General features: G+C 45.9%; 1 protein-coding gene across 2 annotated transcripts in view; it reads right to left on the reverse strand.

Moving 5' to 3' along the window:
* Positions 1 to 13,411: 13,411 nt before the first annotated feature.
* Positions 13,412 to 17,386, reverse strand: part of LOC130357086 (cytochrome P450 4V2-like) — a 57,562-nt gene continuing 53,587 nt past the window's right edge. For both annotated transcript variants that reach the window (XM_056559462.1, XM_056559456.1), the window contains one exon: positions 13,412 to 14,241. In XM_056559462.1, the coding sequence (XP_056415437.1) occupies positions 14,066 to 14,241 (176 nt within the window). In that variant the 3' untranslated portion in view covers positions 13,412 to 14,065. The remainder of the gene's footprint in view (positions 14,242 to 17,386) is intronic.

The following is a 17,386-nucleotide window of genomic DNA, read 5'->3' on the forward strand; positions in this document are numbered from 1 at the left end:
CAATAGCTGGTGCCTAATCACATTATAGAAACATAGGAATAACCTAATAAAGTAATTGTGACAACAATCTTTAACATGTGAACAATGCCTTATCTGTAGGGGGAAGACAAAGAGCTGACCCTATAGTGAAAGGAATTAATTCTACCTGAAATGATCTTGCTTTGGAGCCCTGAAAGAACTACAGATGTAGCAGAGATAATAGTCAGACTTGGTGGGTAAATGCATCCATTTAACAAGCTATGAATCTGACTTCATATGTACTTTCAATGCAAGCTATGCAAATACAGATGCAGAAAGTTAACAGTCAGACCTAGTACTTTAACACATATACAGTAGTGTCCATGCTATGACTCTGATTGTAACTCTATGACTCTGGCTGCTACATCTGTAATGTTTGAATCATTTTACATTTAGAGTATAGTTTTGCTGTAAAGAGATCAAGAGGGGACTGGATCCTTTCTCCAGTTTGAGCTCATTGTTCCGTTACTGTGCTTGGTCAGTATTCTGTATTGTTCTGTAAAATCACAGAATTTGCATGTAAACCATATTCCTGTGGTGCTCAAATAAATTATAAATAATACCTGAATCAGTTGATCCATGTAATCCTAATCCCTAAATGACCCCTTTACTTCCTCTAAACTCACATCAGCATTGGTATTCCTACTATTCCAACACGTTATTTGAATATTTCAGAGCTTATTCCAAGGAATAAAGAAGACCCAACTTGTTGCCAAATGACCAGGACTTCTTTGCCAAGTTTGAATCAATATGCATTTTACATCATCTTGTTCAGTATAGAATCGTTGCACAAGGAAGTGCTTCCCTGTAAAGAATTCATACAGTGCCTGGAGGCACAATTGTCACAATTGATGACCCCTAATAACTGGAAAAGCCTAAAGAAGAAAGAGGATAAAAGTTTATAATAGACATTTAGAATGGATCTGGAATACATTGAATGGGTTAAATGGTTCAGAGATCTTAAGAATATAAACTTGGCTGTGTGTTTATTGGGCAGTTTTCCAAGGATTCCACAGGACGCATCTAATCGTGGGGGAAGAAAGAAACGGAAAAAAAACAGGAAAATGGGAGGAGATCAAAGTCTGGGCATGAATAATTTGGATTAACAATGGAGAAGTTAGACTTTACAGACAGTTCTACTGCAAGTGTGGCACAATCTTTTATTTACAGATAGGAACAACACTAACAAAACTAGAGACGGGATAGAAAACAACAAACTAGAGACGGGATAAAAAACAACAATAGAAGGAGGTCCCAACAGGAGTATCAGTCTATTCAGCTTTAATAAATCAAAAATTTTCTCCAAATTTTAGATCTCCTTCCCCCTTCTGCTCTACAACTGCAACAATGTTCTATAAATACAAGTGTGGTGTTCCGGTACCGTATTGTATACGTTATCTGTATAGAGGTCCCCATAGTCAGAGTCCCTAGGACGTCGGGGTCCCTCTTTTGTAATTTTCCCCTTGTCACCTCTCACTTAGTCGATGACTATATAGCAGTTCTATTTAATATTAATATAAGTATAAGTATAAATATGTACATATTTAGTTATCAGCCTGTTCAGAGCGTAGCAGGACCTGCGGGTCACGTGAATAGGTTAAAACTCTATGGTTTTGCTACAGGACCTTTGGAGGTTCCCGTGACGTGTTCACCCACAATGCACTGTAGCGGTGAGTTACAGTCGTTACGGACCAATCCAAAACGGCCGGCCCCTGCCCATATAAGGGACCCGCACTATCTTGATCCCTCTCTTGGGTTGCTGACTCTGGAAGAGGTAGGACCTCCGCAGCTTACAAGACGATTTACTAGGCCAAAGCCTTCCGGCCTTGGCCTCTAACCTAGCGGATAGACTAAGCAAATTCCCGCTGCTCATCACAAGATCACTGGACCTAACTACTCCCCAAAATCCAGCGGATCTCTGCTATATAATTCTTCAAAAGCTAAATTGGGCTTATCTGATCCCAACCGACTGTCAATCGCTGCTCAAGCTATATGTAAAGAGACACTGTTATCTGGACTTTTACTACATGTACAGAAATTCATCAGTAAAAGTTCCTGCAAGTTTTCAGTTAACAGCGGTTGTGGACAATCCTTTATTTCTGCATCACCTATTGCTCTTGGGAAGGGTGGCAATAGGCCTATCAAGAAACACAGTATTTGACCCTCACCCTGGTGTCACGAGTGACAAGGGTTAACAGTGCCCTTAACTATCCTGAACAGCAACACCCTAACCTACCCTATATCCCCACAAGACAGTATCCTCTCATCCGCCACCACACAAGAAACGTGTTGAAGTCCAGCACCAGTAGTAGGATTAAAATTTCAGGTTAATTATTACCAAATCATAAAAATGATAGACTTTATAGATAGATAGGACATTGATGTGTTCCAGGCATATGGTTTTATGACTATGGGCAGCCGTATGCTTGAAACACCTCAATGTCTTATTTATCTGTGATGTTCCTATCATTTTTAAGTTTTGGAAATAAAGAATCTGAAATTTTAACCATACTACTTGTGCTGGACTTCCACACGTTTCTTGCATCCTAAATCTGGATAGTGTCCTCCAATTGATCTGTGTGCAGTGGGAAGCTGTTAAGTGAGCTGAATGAACATTAACCACTTAAGGACCAATGACGTCCTGGGACGTCATGGCACCCGGGGCCCTAAGGACCAATGACGTCCCAGGAAGTCATGGCGTTTTCCGGTCCCTGCCGCTCGCCGGGCAGAGATCGGAACCGGATGCCTGCTGAAATCCTTCAGCAGGCATCCAGGGTAAACGCCGAGGAGGGCCATGTAGGCCCCCCATTTTGGCGATCGCCGCAAATCGCAAGGGAAATCGCCCTTGCGATCTGCAGCGATACCGGGCTGATCGGGTCTCTGGGACCCGACCGCCCGGTAATTTTGCATGATCCCGGCTGTCACAGACAGCCAGGATCATGCTAAAGTACAGGAGCGAGGTGGCAAGCCTGCCACCTCCTCCTATCCCCTGCAATTCTTCTGTTAGCTAACCGACCAATCGCAGGGAGGGGGGCGGTTGCTTCCTCCCGCCCTGCTCGGCCCCTGGAAGTGCGGAGAGGATGGGAGGAAGACCGGAGAATGCGGCGGGGGACGGGGGAGTGCTGGGGACCGGCCCCGGTACTTACCTCATCCCTGAAGACCCGGATCCAGACGATGAAGACGGCGGCGGCGACAGGTGAGTGGATCTTCAGCCGCGGTCGGGCCCTTTACAGCAATGCACGTCGCCGTAAAGCGACATGCATTGCTGTATTGGGACCCTGTATACTACAACTCCCAGCATGCCCAGACAGCTCTTGGCGTCTGGGCATGCTGGGAGTTGTAGTTTAGCAACATCTGGAGGTCCACAGTTTTGGGACCACTGTGCCCTTCCAGATGTTGCAAAACTACACATCCTCAGCATGCCCTTACTGTCCAGGCATGCTGGAAGTTGTAGTTCTGTAACATCTGGCCCTTCAGATGTTGCAGACTACAACTCCTAACATGCCTGGACAGTTTTGGCATACTGGGAGTTGTAGTTTTGCAACATCTGGAAGGGCACAGATTGGGAACCACTGTATTAGTGGTCTGCAAACTGTAGTCCTCCAGATGTTGCAAAACTACAACTCCAAGCAAGTTGCCGAAGTACTACTTCCAGCATGCCTGAGAATGTTTGGGAGTTGTGGTTTTGCAACAACTGGAGGCACACTGGTTGGGAAACATTGTCTGTTTCCTAACTCAGTGTTTCCCAACCCGTGTGCCTCCAGCTGTTGCAAAACTATAACTACCAGCATGCACTTATAGACTGTGCATGCTGGGAGTTGTAGTTTTGCAACAGCTGGAGGTCCCCCCCCCTGTGAATGTACAGGGGCTTACAGTGAGTATCAGGCTGCAAGTTTGCGATGCAGTAAATTTTGCGCAGCAGCTCAAACTCGCAGCGGCAAACTCGCTGTAATCCCCCGCCCGTGTGACTGTACCCTAAAAACACTACACTACACTAACACAAAATAAAATAAAAAGTAAAAAACACTACATATACACATACCCCTACACAGCCCCCCTCCCCTCCCCAATAAAAATGAAAAACGTCTGGTACGCCACTGTTTTCAAAATGGAGCCTCCAGCTGTTGCAAAACAACAACTCCCAGTATTGCTGGACAGCCGTTGACTGTCTAGGCATGCTGGGAGTTTTGCAACAGCTGGAGGCACCCTGTTTGGGAATGACTGGCGTAGAATACCCCTTTACAAATCCCTAATTCAGGCCTCAAATGCACATGGCGCTCTCACTTCGGAGCCCTGTCGTATTTCAAGGCAACAGTTTAGGGTCACATATGGGGTATCGCCGTACTCGGGAGAAATTGCCTAACAAATTTTGGGGGGCTTTTTCTCCTTTCACCCCTTATGAAAAGGTGAAGTTGGGGTCTACACTAAAAAATACACTAACATGCTGGTGTTGCCCTATACTTTTCATTTAGATAAGAGGTAAAAGGGAAAAAAGCCCCCCAAAATTTGTAATGCAATTTCTCCCGACTACGGAGATACCCCATATGTGGGCGCAAAGTGCTCTGGGGGCGCACAACAAGGCCCAGAAGGGAGAGTGCACCATGTACATTTGAGGTGATTTATACAGGGGTGGCTGATTGTTACAGCGGTTTTGACAAACGCAAAAAAAAAAAAACACATGTGACCCCATTTCGGAAACTACATCCCTCATGGAATGTAATGAGGGGTGCAGTGAGAATTTACACCCCACTGGTGTCTGACGGATATTTGGAACAGTGGTCCGTGAAAATGAAAAATTTTGCATAGCCCACTGTTCGAACGTAGCAGGAGGTCAGTAGGCAGGCAGCACGGGAGCAAGGTCAGGTCACAGAACAAGGGGTCAGGAACACGGCAAGGCAAAACCCAGTAACGCTTTCTCTAGGGCTTTCTCTAGGGAAGTGTGGGAGGTGCAGGAATTTATAGATGAGACACAGGTGTTGCACATAATTATGGGCGTACTGGCCCTTTAATTCTTAGAGCTCCGGTGCGCGCGCCTTAGGAGATGTGGACATGCGCGCAGGAGCTGTGAAGCAGGGGAGGAGGCCACAGAGGACCAAGGTAAGTGACGGGCTGTGATCCGCATGCGGGCACATCCCGCAATGCAAATCCCAACCCCGCCGGCAGCAGGAGAGAGCGGGACAATGCGCTCACAGCCACCAGCGCCTGTGGCCTGAGCAAAGCGTTACAATACCCCCCCCCCCCCCCTCCTTTTGAGGTTCAGAAATTTGCTGAGAAGGTAAGGTCACGGCCCAGGATATTCTCCTCCGGCTCGCATGATCTTTCCTCAGGACCATAACCTTCCCGGTCAACCAGGAATAATTGTTTACCTCTCACGGTCTTGGTGGCAAGAGTCTCTTTGACCTTGTAGACATCAGAAGAGCTGGAGACAGGCATGGGGACAAGATTCTTTAGAGAAAACTGGTTAATGATAAGAGACTTGAGGAGGGAGACATGGAAAGAATTGGGAATACGTAAAGTAGAAGGCAAAAGGAGTATGTGGGAAACTGGATACATTTTTTGCAACACCTGGAAGGAACCATGGTAGCGGGGACCAAACTTGTAGCAGGGTATCTTGAAGCAAATGTATTTGGAGGAAAGCCAAACCTTGTCACCAGTAGAGAAGGACTGAGGAGATCTACTCTTATCAGCCTTTGCTTTCGTGCGTGAGATAAAGACTGTCGAGTTTGTTGCCAAATGGAAGTGAAGTCATGGACAAGCTCATCGACCGCTGGCACACCGGAAGAAACTGGAAGTGGAAGAGGTGAACGGAGATGGAGTCCGTAAACAATAACAAAGGGAGAAGACCTTGTTGACTCAGAATCCTTATGATTATATGAGAATTCTGCCTAAGGAAGAAGGCGAATCATCCTGGTGAGCTGAAACAAAATGACGACGATAAGTCTCCATAATTTGATTAACCCTCTCCACCTGACCGTTGGACTGAGGGTTGTAGGCAGATTGATGGCTAAATGGGTACAAAGAGCTCGCCAGAATTTAGAAACGAACTGAACTCCGCAATCCAAAACGATATGCTGTGGAAGACCATGTAGACGAAAGATATGTAGCAAGAAATGGTTTGCCAGCTGTGGAACAGATGGGAGACCAGGTAGAGGGATGAAATGAGCCATCTTTGAAAACCTATGACCCAAATTACTGTGTTATTATGGGACGGTGGCAGATCAGTGATAAAATCCATAGCGATGTGGGACAAGGGAGATTTCATCCAAGGAGTTTTTTCACGGGCACAAGTGACACAGGAAGGAACAAAATCGGAAACATTCTACATGCGGCCACCAGTAGTGCAAAGAGATTAGGAGTAAAGTCGTACGTACTCCAGGATGACCTGCCAACAAAGAAGAATAACCCCAATTCAGTACCTTGCTTGTCAATCTGGCGGGTATAAAGGATTCTCCAGGAGGAACTTGCTGAATATCGGAAGGAGTGGCAGGAATCAAGCAATCATGAGGAATAATGTGCCTTGGCGTGGAGTCCAATCCTATGACGTCGGAGGACCTGGAGAGAGCATCAGCTGTGATGTTCTTGTTAGCTGGACGGAAGTGAATGTAGAAATTGAATCTAGAAAAGAACAAAGACCACCTTGCCTGGTGAGGATTCAATCGCTGATCAGACTGAAGGTAAGGAGGATTCTTATGGTCTGTATAGATGCTGACCGGATATGATGACCCTTCAATAAATGTCGCCATTCCTCCAAGGCAAGCTTAATAGCGAGGAGTTCTTGATCTCCAATGGAGTAGTTCCTTTCAGCTGGCGAGAAAGTCCTGGAAAAGAAACCACAAGTTACAGTCTTGCCTTTCTGGGTAAGAAGAGCACCGGCTCCAACTGAAGAGGCATCAACCTCCAAAGCAAAGGGTTTCTCCGGATCTGGTCTTGAAAGCACAGGAGCAGAGGCAAATGCAGACTTTAAACGGGAGAAGGCCTGTTCAGCCTAGGGAGGCCATGTCTAAGGATTAGAGCCCTTTTTAGTGAGAGACACAATTGGAGCAACCAAGGAAGAGAAATGTGGGATAAATTGACGATAGTAGTTAGCGAATCCCAGAAAGCATTGAATAGCCCAAAGGCCAGAAGGGTGAGGCCAATCCAATACTGCAGACAATTTATCTGGATCCATCAGCAGGCATTGATGAGAAACAATGTAGCCGAGAAACGGGAGACTAGATTTCTCGAATAGGTATTTCTCCAGTTTGGCGTAGAGATGATTCTTCCGAAGGAGTTGCAGAACCTGACGAAGATGAGTTTGATGCTCCTCTTGGTTGGTAGAGAAGATCAAGATGTCATCTAGGTACACAACAACACAGGTGTAGAAAAGATCTCGGAAGATATCATTGAAAAATTCTTGAAAATGTCAGGAGCATTGCAGAGACCGAAAGGCATCACAAGATATTCAAAATGTCTGTCACGAGTATTGAAGGCCGTTTTCCATTCATCTCACTCGCGGATACGAATAAGGTTATATGCACCCCGCAACTCCAACTTGGAGAAGACCTTGGCTCCTCGGAGACGGACTAAAAGTTTGGAAATAAGAGGACATGGATAATGATTTTTACCGCGATCTTGTTAAGTCCCCTGTAGTCAGTACATGGTCAGAGAGTACCATCCTTTTTCCCCACAAAGAATAAACCTGCTCCCGCTGGAGAAGAGGACCTATGGATAAATCCCTTTTGGAGGTTCTCCTGGATATACTTTGCCATGGCTTGGTTCTCAGGAACTGATAACAGGTAAATTCTTCCACGAGGAGGTGTGGTACCAGGCTGTAAATCAATGGGGCAATCGTATGGACGATGAGGAGGTAGAGACTCGGTCTGCTTCAATACATCTGAAAAGTCTTGGTAAGGTAGATGTAGACCAGGCAAAGGAGAAGAACAAGAAACAACTTTAGGCTGGACTGGCCTCAGATAAAGATTTTGACAGAACTGTCCCAAGCGAGTAATTTCTCCAGTTCTCCAATCAAGTTGCGGAGAATGATGTCGGAGCCAAGGAAGACCAAAAAGAAGCTCAGAAGTACAGTGAGGAAGCACATAGAATTCAATCTTTTCCTTATGCAAGATACCCACTTGCATGACGAGTGGCTCAGTACGGAATAGCAACTTACAGTCCAGATTTTGTCCATTAACAGAAGAGATGAACAAAGGCTTAGCAAGCCGAGTAACAGGAAGATGATATTTATGGACCAAAGAGGCATCAATGAATTCGCCTGTGGAACCAGAGTCCAAAAATGCAGTAGTGCTGAAAGAAGACTTGACAAAAGAGTAGATTTGAACTGAAATGGTCAAGCGAGGAGAGGTGGTATTCACACCTAGGGACACCTCTCCCACGTGCCCTAGGTGTGAGCGGTTCCCGGATGCTGTGGACGAACAGTACAGTCTTTGAGGAAGTGCTTAGGGCTAGCACAATACATGCACAAATTCTTAATGCGACGTCAAGAGATTTCTCCTGTTGTGTCAAGCTAGAACGATCTACTTGCATAGCCTCTTTGGCAAGAGGCTCATGGAATTGTAGAGATGTATTTTGGAACACGGGTTCCAGGGGAGGATATTGCCGTGTTCGGGCAAGTTCTCTCTCAAGGCAAAGTTTTTCCTGACTCTCGACGAAACGCACATCAATATGTGTAGCTAAGTGCATAAGCTCAGTCAAAGAAGAAAGAGGATCTCGTGCAGCGAGAGCATCTTTTATGCTGCGGTACAGCCCTTTTTTGAAAGTTGCACATAAGGCCTCTTCATTCCATGCCAGTTCAGAAGCTAGAGTGCGGAATTAAACTGCGTAGTCACCAACGGAGGAATTCTCCTGACAGAGGTTCAATAAAGCCGCCTCAGCAGAAGAGACACGTGCAGGTTCCTCAAAGACACTGCGAAATTCTGCAAGAAAAGCCGTGAAGTTGGAGGATATCGGGTCACCGCGGTCCCAAAGAGCTGTAGCCAAGGCCAGGGCTTTTCCGGATAATAGACTAATGACGAAGGCCACCTTAGCTTGTTCCGTCGGAAACTGGTCAGACATGAGCTCCAAATGCAGGAAGCACTGTGTAACAAAGTCTTTGCACAACTTGGAATCGGTAAAGGTAGATGTAGCTTGGACCCAGACAACATTGCAGGAACTGGTGTAGGAAGTGGAGCGCGTTGCAGCTGCTGCTGTTGTTGCTGCTGCATGGTTAATAACTGTTGCATCAGAGTAGACAGTTGTGAGAGTTGCTGCACCTGTCGGGCCAACTGCTGCGACTGAAAAACCACAACAGAGGGAAGATCAGCTACTTCAGGCAGGGGTACCTCAGCGGGATCAGGGGCCGGATTTTACTGTAACACTCACTGTTAGTAGACTGGAACACTGCAGGCAGTGGATCCGCTGGACCTGTGTGGCACATGACGCTGGCCGTACCAGGGAGCGGAATCTAAGGTGCCGCTGGTTTTCCCCAAAGCCCGCCGCAAAGCTGGATGGTCTTACTGTGGCAGGCGGCACCCAGGTTGCTACCCCTGGCACGACTCGACCACACAGGCTGCTAAGGAGATGTGAGGCACAGACAGGATGTAGCAACTCATAGCCAGGATACCAGAAGGTCAGGGCTGGCAGCACAGATGCGCAGGCAGGAACGTAACAGGAGGTCAGTAGGCAGGAGGGGACACGCGTGTCAAAACTGAGAAGCAGGGGAGGAGGCAGCAGAGGACCGAGGTAAGTGACGGGCTGGGATTCGCATGCTGGTGCGTCCCGCGATGCTAATCCCAGCCCCGCCGGCAGCAGGAGGGAGAGGGGCAATGCGCTCATGGCCAGCATGTGCGGCCGAAGCGCAAAGCGTAACACTTTAATTGATGTGATTGTTTATTAACGGTTTAGTCCTGTATTTTTAGCACATATGACTGTAATGTTATAGGATAATAATAAATCTGGACAATCTAATCTAACTGACAATAATTACGTGAGATCTGTGTGTATACATATTGGACTATGAACATATACTAAGTCACCCTTGTTGGCTTTTACAATCATAATTATACATTCAGGCATTCCCATATGTTTGTATAAGGGAGATGTACTTTTGTTGGAATGCACCTGTTGCTATCCAAGTACTGTATGCGCTCTCCTTATTGGTTGTGGATGGGCATCTTTTAGATGTATGATGGTATGTGCGCATCTATGGGAGGCTTTATGGTACATCTCATGATCCGACGCCTGCGCACTATAGCATTCCTTCGACCGCAGTGAAACCAAGTTTGTGGACATGTGCAGAGCTTCCTGCCATGCGCATTAGAGCGATTCAGTGTTCGATATTAGTTAAAGTCCGTGGACATGCGCGGCGCAATTTGATTCCGTAACAGCTAGATCCAGATGATATGTGATGGACATGCAATCCTTATTGGATGTTGGAAACGGGTTATCCTTTAACCCTCAAGTTTCAACATACTCATAGGTGAGTTGTCAAAAGAATCCTGATTGGCAGTCCTTAAGATGCTTCTTGATGACATTGGAAAGTAGTCTATAAATAAGGCAGTCGGCAATGTTTTAAGAGTGCTTGCCTCATGTTCCTCCTGAAGACGGTGTTGACGTCATGTAGAGGGGGGGGGGGGGGGCAAATTACTAAGTGTTTTTTTAAAGCCGCCATCACAGTCCATAACATTGGTGCACTGCAGACCTCAATGTTCATATTTTACAATTTGACACTGTCATTTGGCTCTATTATGCTGATATACAACTGTGATGACAGCTAGTTTTTAGTTAACTTTTTTGTCACTTCACCATTTATTACATTTTATATAGGAATATAAAAGTTAAGTTTTAGGGACAGCTTTCTAAGGGGATTTTTGTGCCATAGGCCTTAGGGCCCAAGATTTTGGTTATTGATTATAAGTGGAATCCCTGGTGTCCTTGGGAATTTTGTTTGTGGAATAGCCAAAGAAAGGTTACACTGCAACGGCCAGCACAAACTGTGTAAAATCCTTACAGGGGAAAATGAACTCTAATCTCATACTATATCTTCCATGTATTTCCTAATATAAATCATTGCCATTCACAATTGTAGTTTAACTATTGAGATAGATGCAATTTAAAGAATAAGACATTACCAAACTTTATTTGAATTTTGCTTATTAAAATTTTTTTTAATAATTGAACAATAAATTATACATTCAATCCATTGAGTGCATTAGCAACAGGGCCCAAGTCCCTGCACTTTTTCCACAGCAGGAACACTGTTCCCATTAGCAGTAGTCCTTCAGGACCAGCTTTTGACTGTAATTCTTGGATGAGTTCTCACTTTTTTTCCCCAGGACTTGACCCCTGATTAGCAAGATTCTACAACGCATCTTACAATCGACTGTGCCATTGCGTATTGCTGTGTTAAATTAGAACCTTCTCATGTGAATAAAAATGCAATGCTAGTAGACCTTGGTTATAAACTGTACACTGGTGTTTCTCTATAACCTATACTATATTGTGTGACTGCAGGTTCAGGCGGTTTCTTTTGAATTTCTTATACATTTTTATTTTATTACATATATTCTTTTTTTTTTTTTTTTTTTTTGTAAATAAGTCATGTTCATGATGACATCACTGACAACAACATCATTATTTAAAAGCATCTTGATGTGATATTATCATTGAGCCTCATGGGCCAAAACTAACTAAAACTGTCCTGTTGCCCACTGCAACAAATCAGAATGTTTCTGGAAAAATGAAAATTTTGTAATTGTTTGCTGTAAGCAATTAGGGTAGTTTTCCCATTAGGCTGATTTTACTGCTTGTTTTTTTTCTGGAAGTGGATCAGTAAGTGGATCCATAAGGGAGGAGAAGTATAAGTCCTTCCTTTTGAATACATTTCTGGCTTTAGCTCAAAACTGCAGTGGTAGTTTTCCAAAAACTGCCAGAAAATAAACCAAGTGGAAACTTAGCCTTCGACATTTTCATTAAATGGGGGCTGGTGTCTTTTCTGAGTCTCAACTATAATCTTTGAAGGCTGCCATACAAATATTAAGGAATACCTCCAGGATGTAACAACTTATCGCCTGAACAGAGCCCCAGCTGGAACAAGCATTTTCGACCACTGCAGGAAGCTGCGGCCGACACGCCCCCTCCATGCAGCTCTATGGTAGAACCGGAGCGCTGCTTTTGGCAATCTCCAGCTCTGCCATAGAACTGCATGGAGGGGGCGGGCTGTGGTTGAAAATGCTGGATCCATGCAGGGAGCGGGGGCGCCGTTCGGGAGATCACGGGGGCCCCCAGCGGTCGAGCCCCCTTAGGATAGGAGATAAGTTGTTACATCCCAGAGGTATCCTTTAAATGCCCTTACCAAGCTCTGAAAAAAAAATTATTGGCGCACAAATTGCATTTTTTTCTGAGAAAATTTCACATCCAGATTTTAGCTAGGATGTTAGTTAGGAGTAAATTGGTAAATATTAAACACCGTGCCTACAACACATTTTTGTTCATGGTGATTTTTCTCCATTGAGTGGTGTTTTTTTGGGTCAGAGGCAGTTTTTCAAAAAGTATGCTCTACCTATGGTGTTTTTTTTCACCCTGTTATGGGTTGTGGCATTTCTCCTCCCATACTCCTCTATAGATTAAAATAAAAGCATATACAAACCTTATTTGTAAAAGTGCGTGTGTGTTTTTCCAAGCATTTTTTCTCACATTCTTCAATAAAATTACTTGAATAACATGATCAAAGAATCACATGATTTGTTATGATAAAAATGCAGGTGAAAAAACACCACACAAAAAACACATATACATACATTAAGGGGGACAAAAAAAAATTATGTGTGAAGGCAACCTAAGGGGGGGGGGGGTTGACACACAGCTTTTTGTGGCAGGAAGGAAAAGGGAAAAGTTTAAAGGGGTTACCCTGGAATAGGAAACAGAGCTAATTTATTTCAAAAACTGCTACCTGTCTGTCTCCAGGTTGAGTGTGGTATTACAACTTGGCTCCATTCATTTCAATGGAACTGAGCTGCAGAACCACACCCAACCTGGAGACAGACAGGAAATAGTTTTTGAAAAAGTAAGCTCTGTTTTTCTATTCCTGGATAATTCCTTTAAAGGAAAATGGTCACCCGTTCACCTGCACTATAACCCGATACACCGGGTGAAAAGAAGACCGATGCGGGGTCTTGGACTGCTATACCTACCTGCAGTCCAGAGCCCCCATCCTCCGAAGGTCCTCCTCTTCCAGCTCTGATTTGTGCTCTGGAGGCGGGCCCGCTGGCTAAATTTAAATATTCATAAGCGCTGATCATGTGAGCACTCAGTAGGCATGAGCTCTCAAGTGACTTGCGCTTATGAATATTTTAATCCAGCCAGCGGGCCCGCCTCCAGAGCGCAAGTCAGCGCTGGAAGAGGGGGACCTTTGGAGGATCGGGGCTCCAGACTGCAGGTAGGTACAGCAGTCAGAGACCCTGCATCGGTCTCCTGTTCACTACAGGACACTATATGTACACTATAACCCAGTGTATCGAGCTATAGTGCGGGTGACCGTTTTCCTTTAAATCCTTCCATTATTTTTCACAATTCCCTCTGAATCCACTTCTAGCTTTGGCTCAAAAGACTGAATAAAAAACTGCCACAAAATTCAGTCAGTGTGTGACACCAGCCTTGAGCTAGGTTCACATCTTAATCAAAGGCTCAGTTCATAGCAGTAAATGGAGCTGGCAGGTTCACTGTACACTGTACACCAATGGAGCCCAACAAACCTCCCTGACTTTAACGGGGTTCGTTGGGATTCCAAAAAGGTGTCCGTCATTTAACAGAATTTAATTGGACAAAAAGAACATTGCTTGCTATGTTATTTGTCAGGTTATTTGAACAAAATCTACAATGGAGGTCCAGAATGGAGCCTCTGATTACATAGTCCAAGTATTTCCTTTTTATGTCTGCTTTATTTTGAATCCACTTGTGCCTTTAGCTCAAAAGACTGAAGGAAAAGCTGCCACAAAAACTGTGTGTGATGCCCCCCTTGTAGATTTAAGGTAAAAATGTGCCTCGTTCACAAATGGGAGTTGTCCCATAAAGATTATTGAGCAGAGCTGGGTATTCTTTTCTCCAGCTCAATCCACATGCCATCTTGTGGACGAAGAATGAGTTCTCCCACCAAACAAAGATCTTCACGTTTCCGGCTTGCTTTTACAGTAAAGTTTCTCAAAATAGCCGATAGCACCACTTTTTCCTCCATTAAAGCGAATCGCTGGCCTGTGTATGACAAGATATAAGCAAGAAATGAACATTAGCAACTTCAGCAAAATAAACACAAACATTTGAAAGAATTAAAAGCAGCAAAAATGTTTTTGTTTTTTTAAGTTATTTGCATTCATAGACGCCTACTATTACTTTTATGTGCTTTTTTGGTCATGTGTGAAATGTATTCTTGTGAGCTCAGACTCCTCTTAAATGGTCGTGCATCTTGGCAAAACATTAACCTTTCTAATATACTTCATTAAAAATGTACCCTAGAGATCCCCATACTGCCCACAACATTGTACTGTATGGCTGCAGCATCCTCTATGTCCAAGCTAAAGCACAGGCATGGACAAAGTCCAGTAAGTGAGGGTGGACTAGCACTCCTCTGTGCTCTCTCCTGTCTAATAGGAAGGGCCGGCCTCTGGGGTGTGGGAGCTGTGCGGCCGCACACGGCGCCATAGCAACAGGGGCATCGGGCGGCCGACACAGCTCACAGTCGGGGACAGACTGAGCGGCCGGTCCGATCGGACGTCGTCCAAGGGCCTGGCCCGGTTAAGGGCCCGCCGCCGCTACTGAGGAACCGGGACACTCGTCCCAGATCCCCAGCAGACAGCGCTGCCTTCTCCTGTATGCGCGATATACGCACATACAGGAGAAGCGTCCCCTCTGTGTGAGCCGCATCTGCAGCTTACACAGAGGAGACGTGACCTCCGCCTCCACGCAGCACGCAGTACAGGCGCCGAAGACGTCACTCATTGGTGCCTGTACTGTGGAGGGGAGAAGACGCGGGCCCCTGCTGCTGAGGAGATCGCTGCGTGGACATCAGGTGAATATCATTTTTCTTTTTTTTTAAACTCTGCCTATACCTATGGGGAAGAGGGGTGTTAATTCTGCCTATACCTAATTGTATGGGGAAGGGGGGGGGGGTTAACTCTGCCTATATCTATGGGGAAGAGAGGGGAGGGAGTTAACACTGCCTATACCTATGGGGAAGAGGGGGGGTGAGCTCTGCCTATACCTATGGGGAAGAGGGGGGAGGGGGTTAACTCTGCCTATACCTATGGAGAAGAGGGGGGTTAAAGGGGTACTCCGCCCCTAGACATCTTACCTAGATGTCAGATCGCCGGGGTCCTGTTGCTGGGGACCCCCGGGGTCGCCGCAAGTTCTCTCTGTGCGTAATGACGGTCGATACAGGGGACAGAGCAGCGGGACGTCATGGGTCCGCCCCTTGTGACATCACTGCCCGCCCCCTTAATGCAAGTCTATGGCGGGGGCGTGGCAACCACCACGCCCCCTCCCATAGACTTGTATTGAGGGGGCGGGCCGTGACGTCACGAGGGGCAGAGCTGTGACTTAACAATGCTCCGGCCCCTGTATTGCCCGTCATTACGCACAGAGCGAACTTGCTCTGTGCAGTAATGCTAGCGCGGTGCAGCAGCGGCGATCCCTGGGTCCCCAGCAGCAGGACCCCAGCGATCTGACATCTTATCCCCTATCCTTTGGATAGGGGATAAGATGTCAAGGGGCGGAGTACCCATTTAACTCTGCCTATACCTATGGGGAAGAGGGGGTTAACTCTGCCTATACCTATGGGGAAGAGGGGAGGAGGGGGTTAACTCTGCCTATACCTAATGGGAATAGGGGGGGCTTAAGTCTGCCTATACCTATGGGGAAGGGTGGGGGGCTAACTCTGCTGCCTATACCTAAAGGGAAGGGGGGCTACCTAACTTTATACCTGGATGCCCAACTATTTACCTACATACCAGGCTATCTAACTATGTACATACCTGGCCTTCATACATTGCTGCCTAACTACCTAGCTAAACCTCTACCTACCTGGCTTGTCACCTACCTACATATCTGGCTTCCTGATCTACCTACCTAGTTAACTATTTACCTGGCTACCTACCTACCTGCCCTTTTACTGTGCAGGACACCAAGGAGGGCATTATTACAGTTTGTGGGCCTATAGATGGAAAGATTGTGTAGAGGAGGGGAGGGCATTGTAGAAATGCAGAGTCTGACATGTTTGCCCTGCAGATGTTAAGAGATTCACAAGGCGGTCTTATCCGGATGGAGAAGAAACGGAAAGAGGACGCCACTGATCAAAAAAGACGTAATTGTGTGTCCCAAAATGTAACTGTAATCACTTATATGGTATACACATCCTGTGTACAGCTGATATCTACTGCTATATGGTCCTCTATATAAACACTTATATTGTATACAGATTCTGTATAGTATACTGGTCTGTGTATAGTGGTCTTATTCAGTACAGTATGGCGGTATTATCCAGTTACTGTGTGGTGGTATTATATTTACTCCTTGTATACAAGTATTATTGGTTATGGAAATGTACCTACGTTAAAGTGTTTGTGGCATATTGTGTGCTTCCAATTGTCTAGAGGGTTCCAAACAAAAACATTGGGGGTATGTTTATGGGGTAATGCGGGGGGGGGGGGGGTGCCACAAGGTTAGCCCGCACAGGGTGCCTGAATACCTAAGGCCGGCCCTGCTAATAGGTCTCCTCTGTGCTCTCTCCTGTCTGATACGACTCCTCTGTGCTCTCCCCTGTCTGATAGCACTCCTCTCTGCTCTCTCCTGTCTGATAGGACTCCTCTGTACTCTCTCCTGTCTGATAGTACTCCTCTATGCTCTCTCCTGTCTGATAGTACTCCTCTGTGCTCTCTCCTGTCTGATAGTACTCCTCTGTGCTCTCTCCTATCTGATAGTACTCTTCTGTGCTCTCTCCTGTCTGATAATACTCCTCTGTGCTCTCTCTTGTCTGATTGTATTCCTCTGTGCTCTCTCCTGTCTGATAGCACTCCTCTGCACTCTCTCCTGTCTGATAGTACTGCTCTGTGCTCTCTCCTGTCTGATAGTACTCCTCTGTGCTCTCTCTCCTGTCTGACAGTACTCCTCTGTGCTGTTTTCTGTCTGATAGTACTCCTCTGTGCTCTCTTCTGTCTAATTGTACTTCTCTGTGCTCTTTCCTGTCTGATAGCACTCCTCTGTGTTCTCTCCTGTCTGATAGCACTCCTCTGTGCTCTCTCCTGTCTGATAGCACTCCTCTGTGCTCTCTCCTGTCTGATAGGACTCCTCTGTGCTCTCTCCTGTCTGATAGTACTCCTCTGTGCTCTCTCTCCTGTCTGACAGT

The sequence above is a fragment of the Hyla sarda genome, chromosome 1, assembly GCF_029499605.1.
Source record: "Hyla sarda isolate aHylSar1 chromosome 1, aHylSar1.hap1, whole genome shotgun sequence".
In the NCBI taxonomy this organism is placed as follows: domain Eukaryota; kingdom Metazoa; phylum Chordata; class Amphibia; order Anura; family Hylidae; genus Hyla; species Hyla sarda.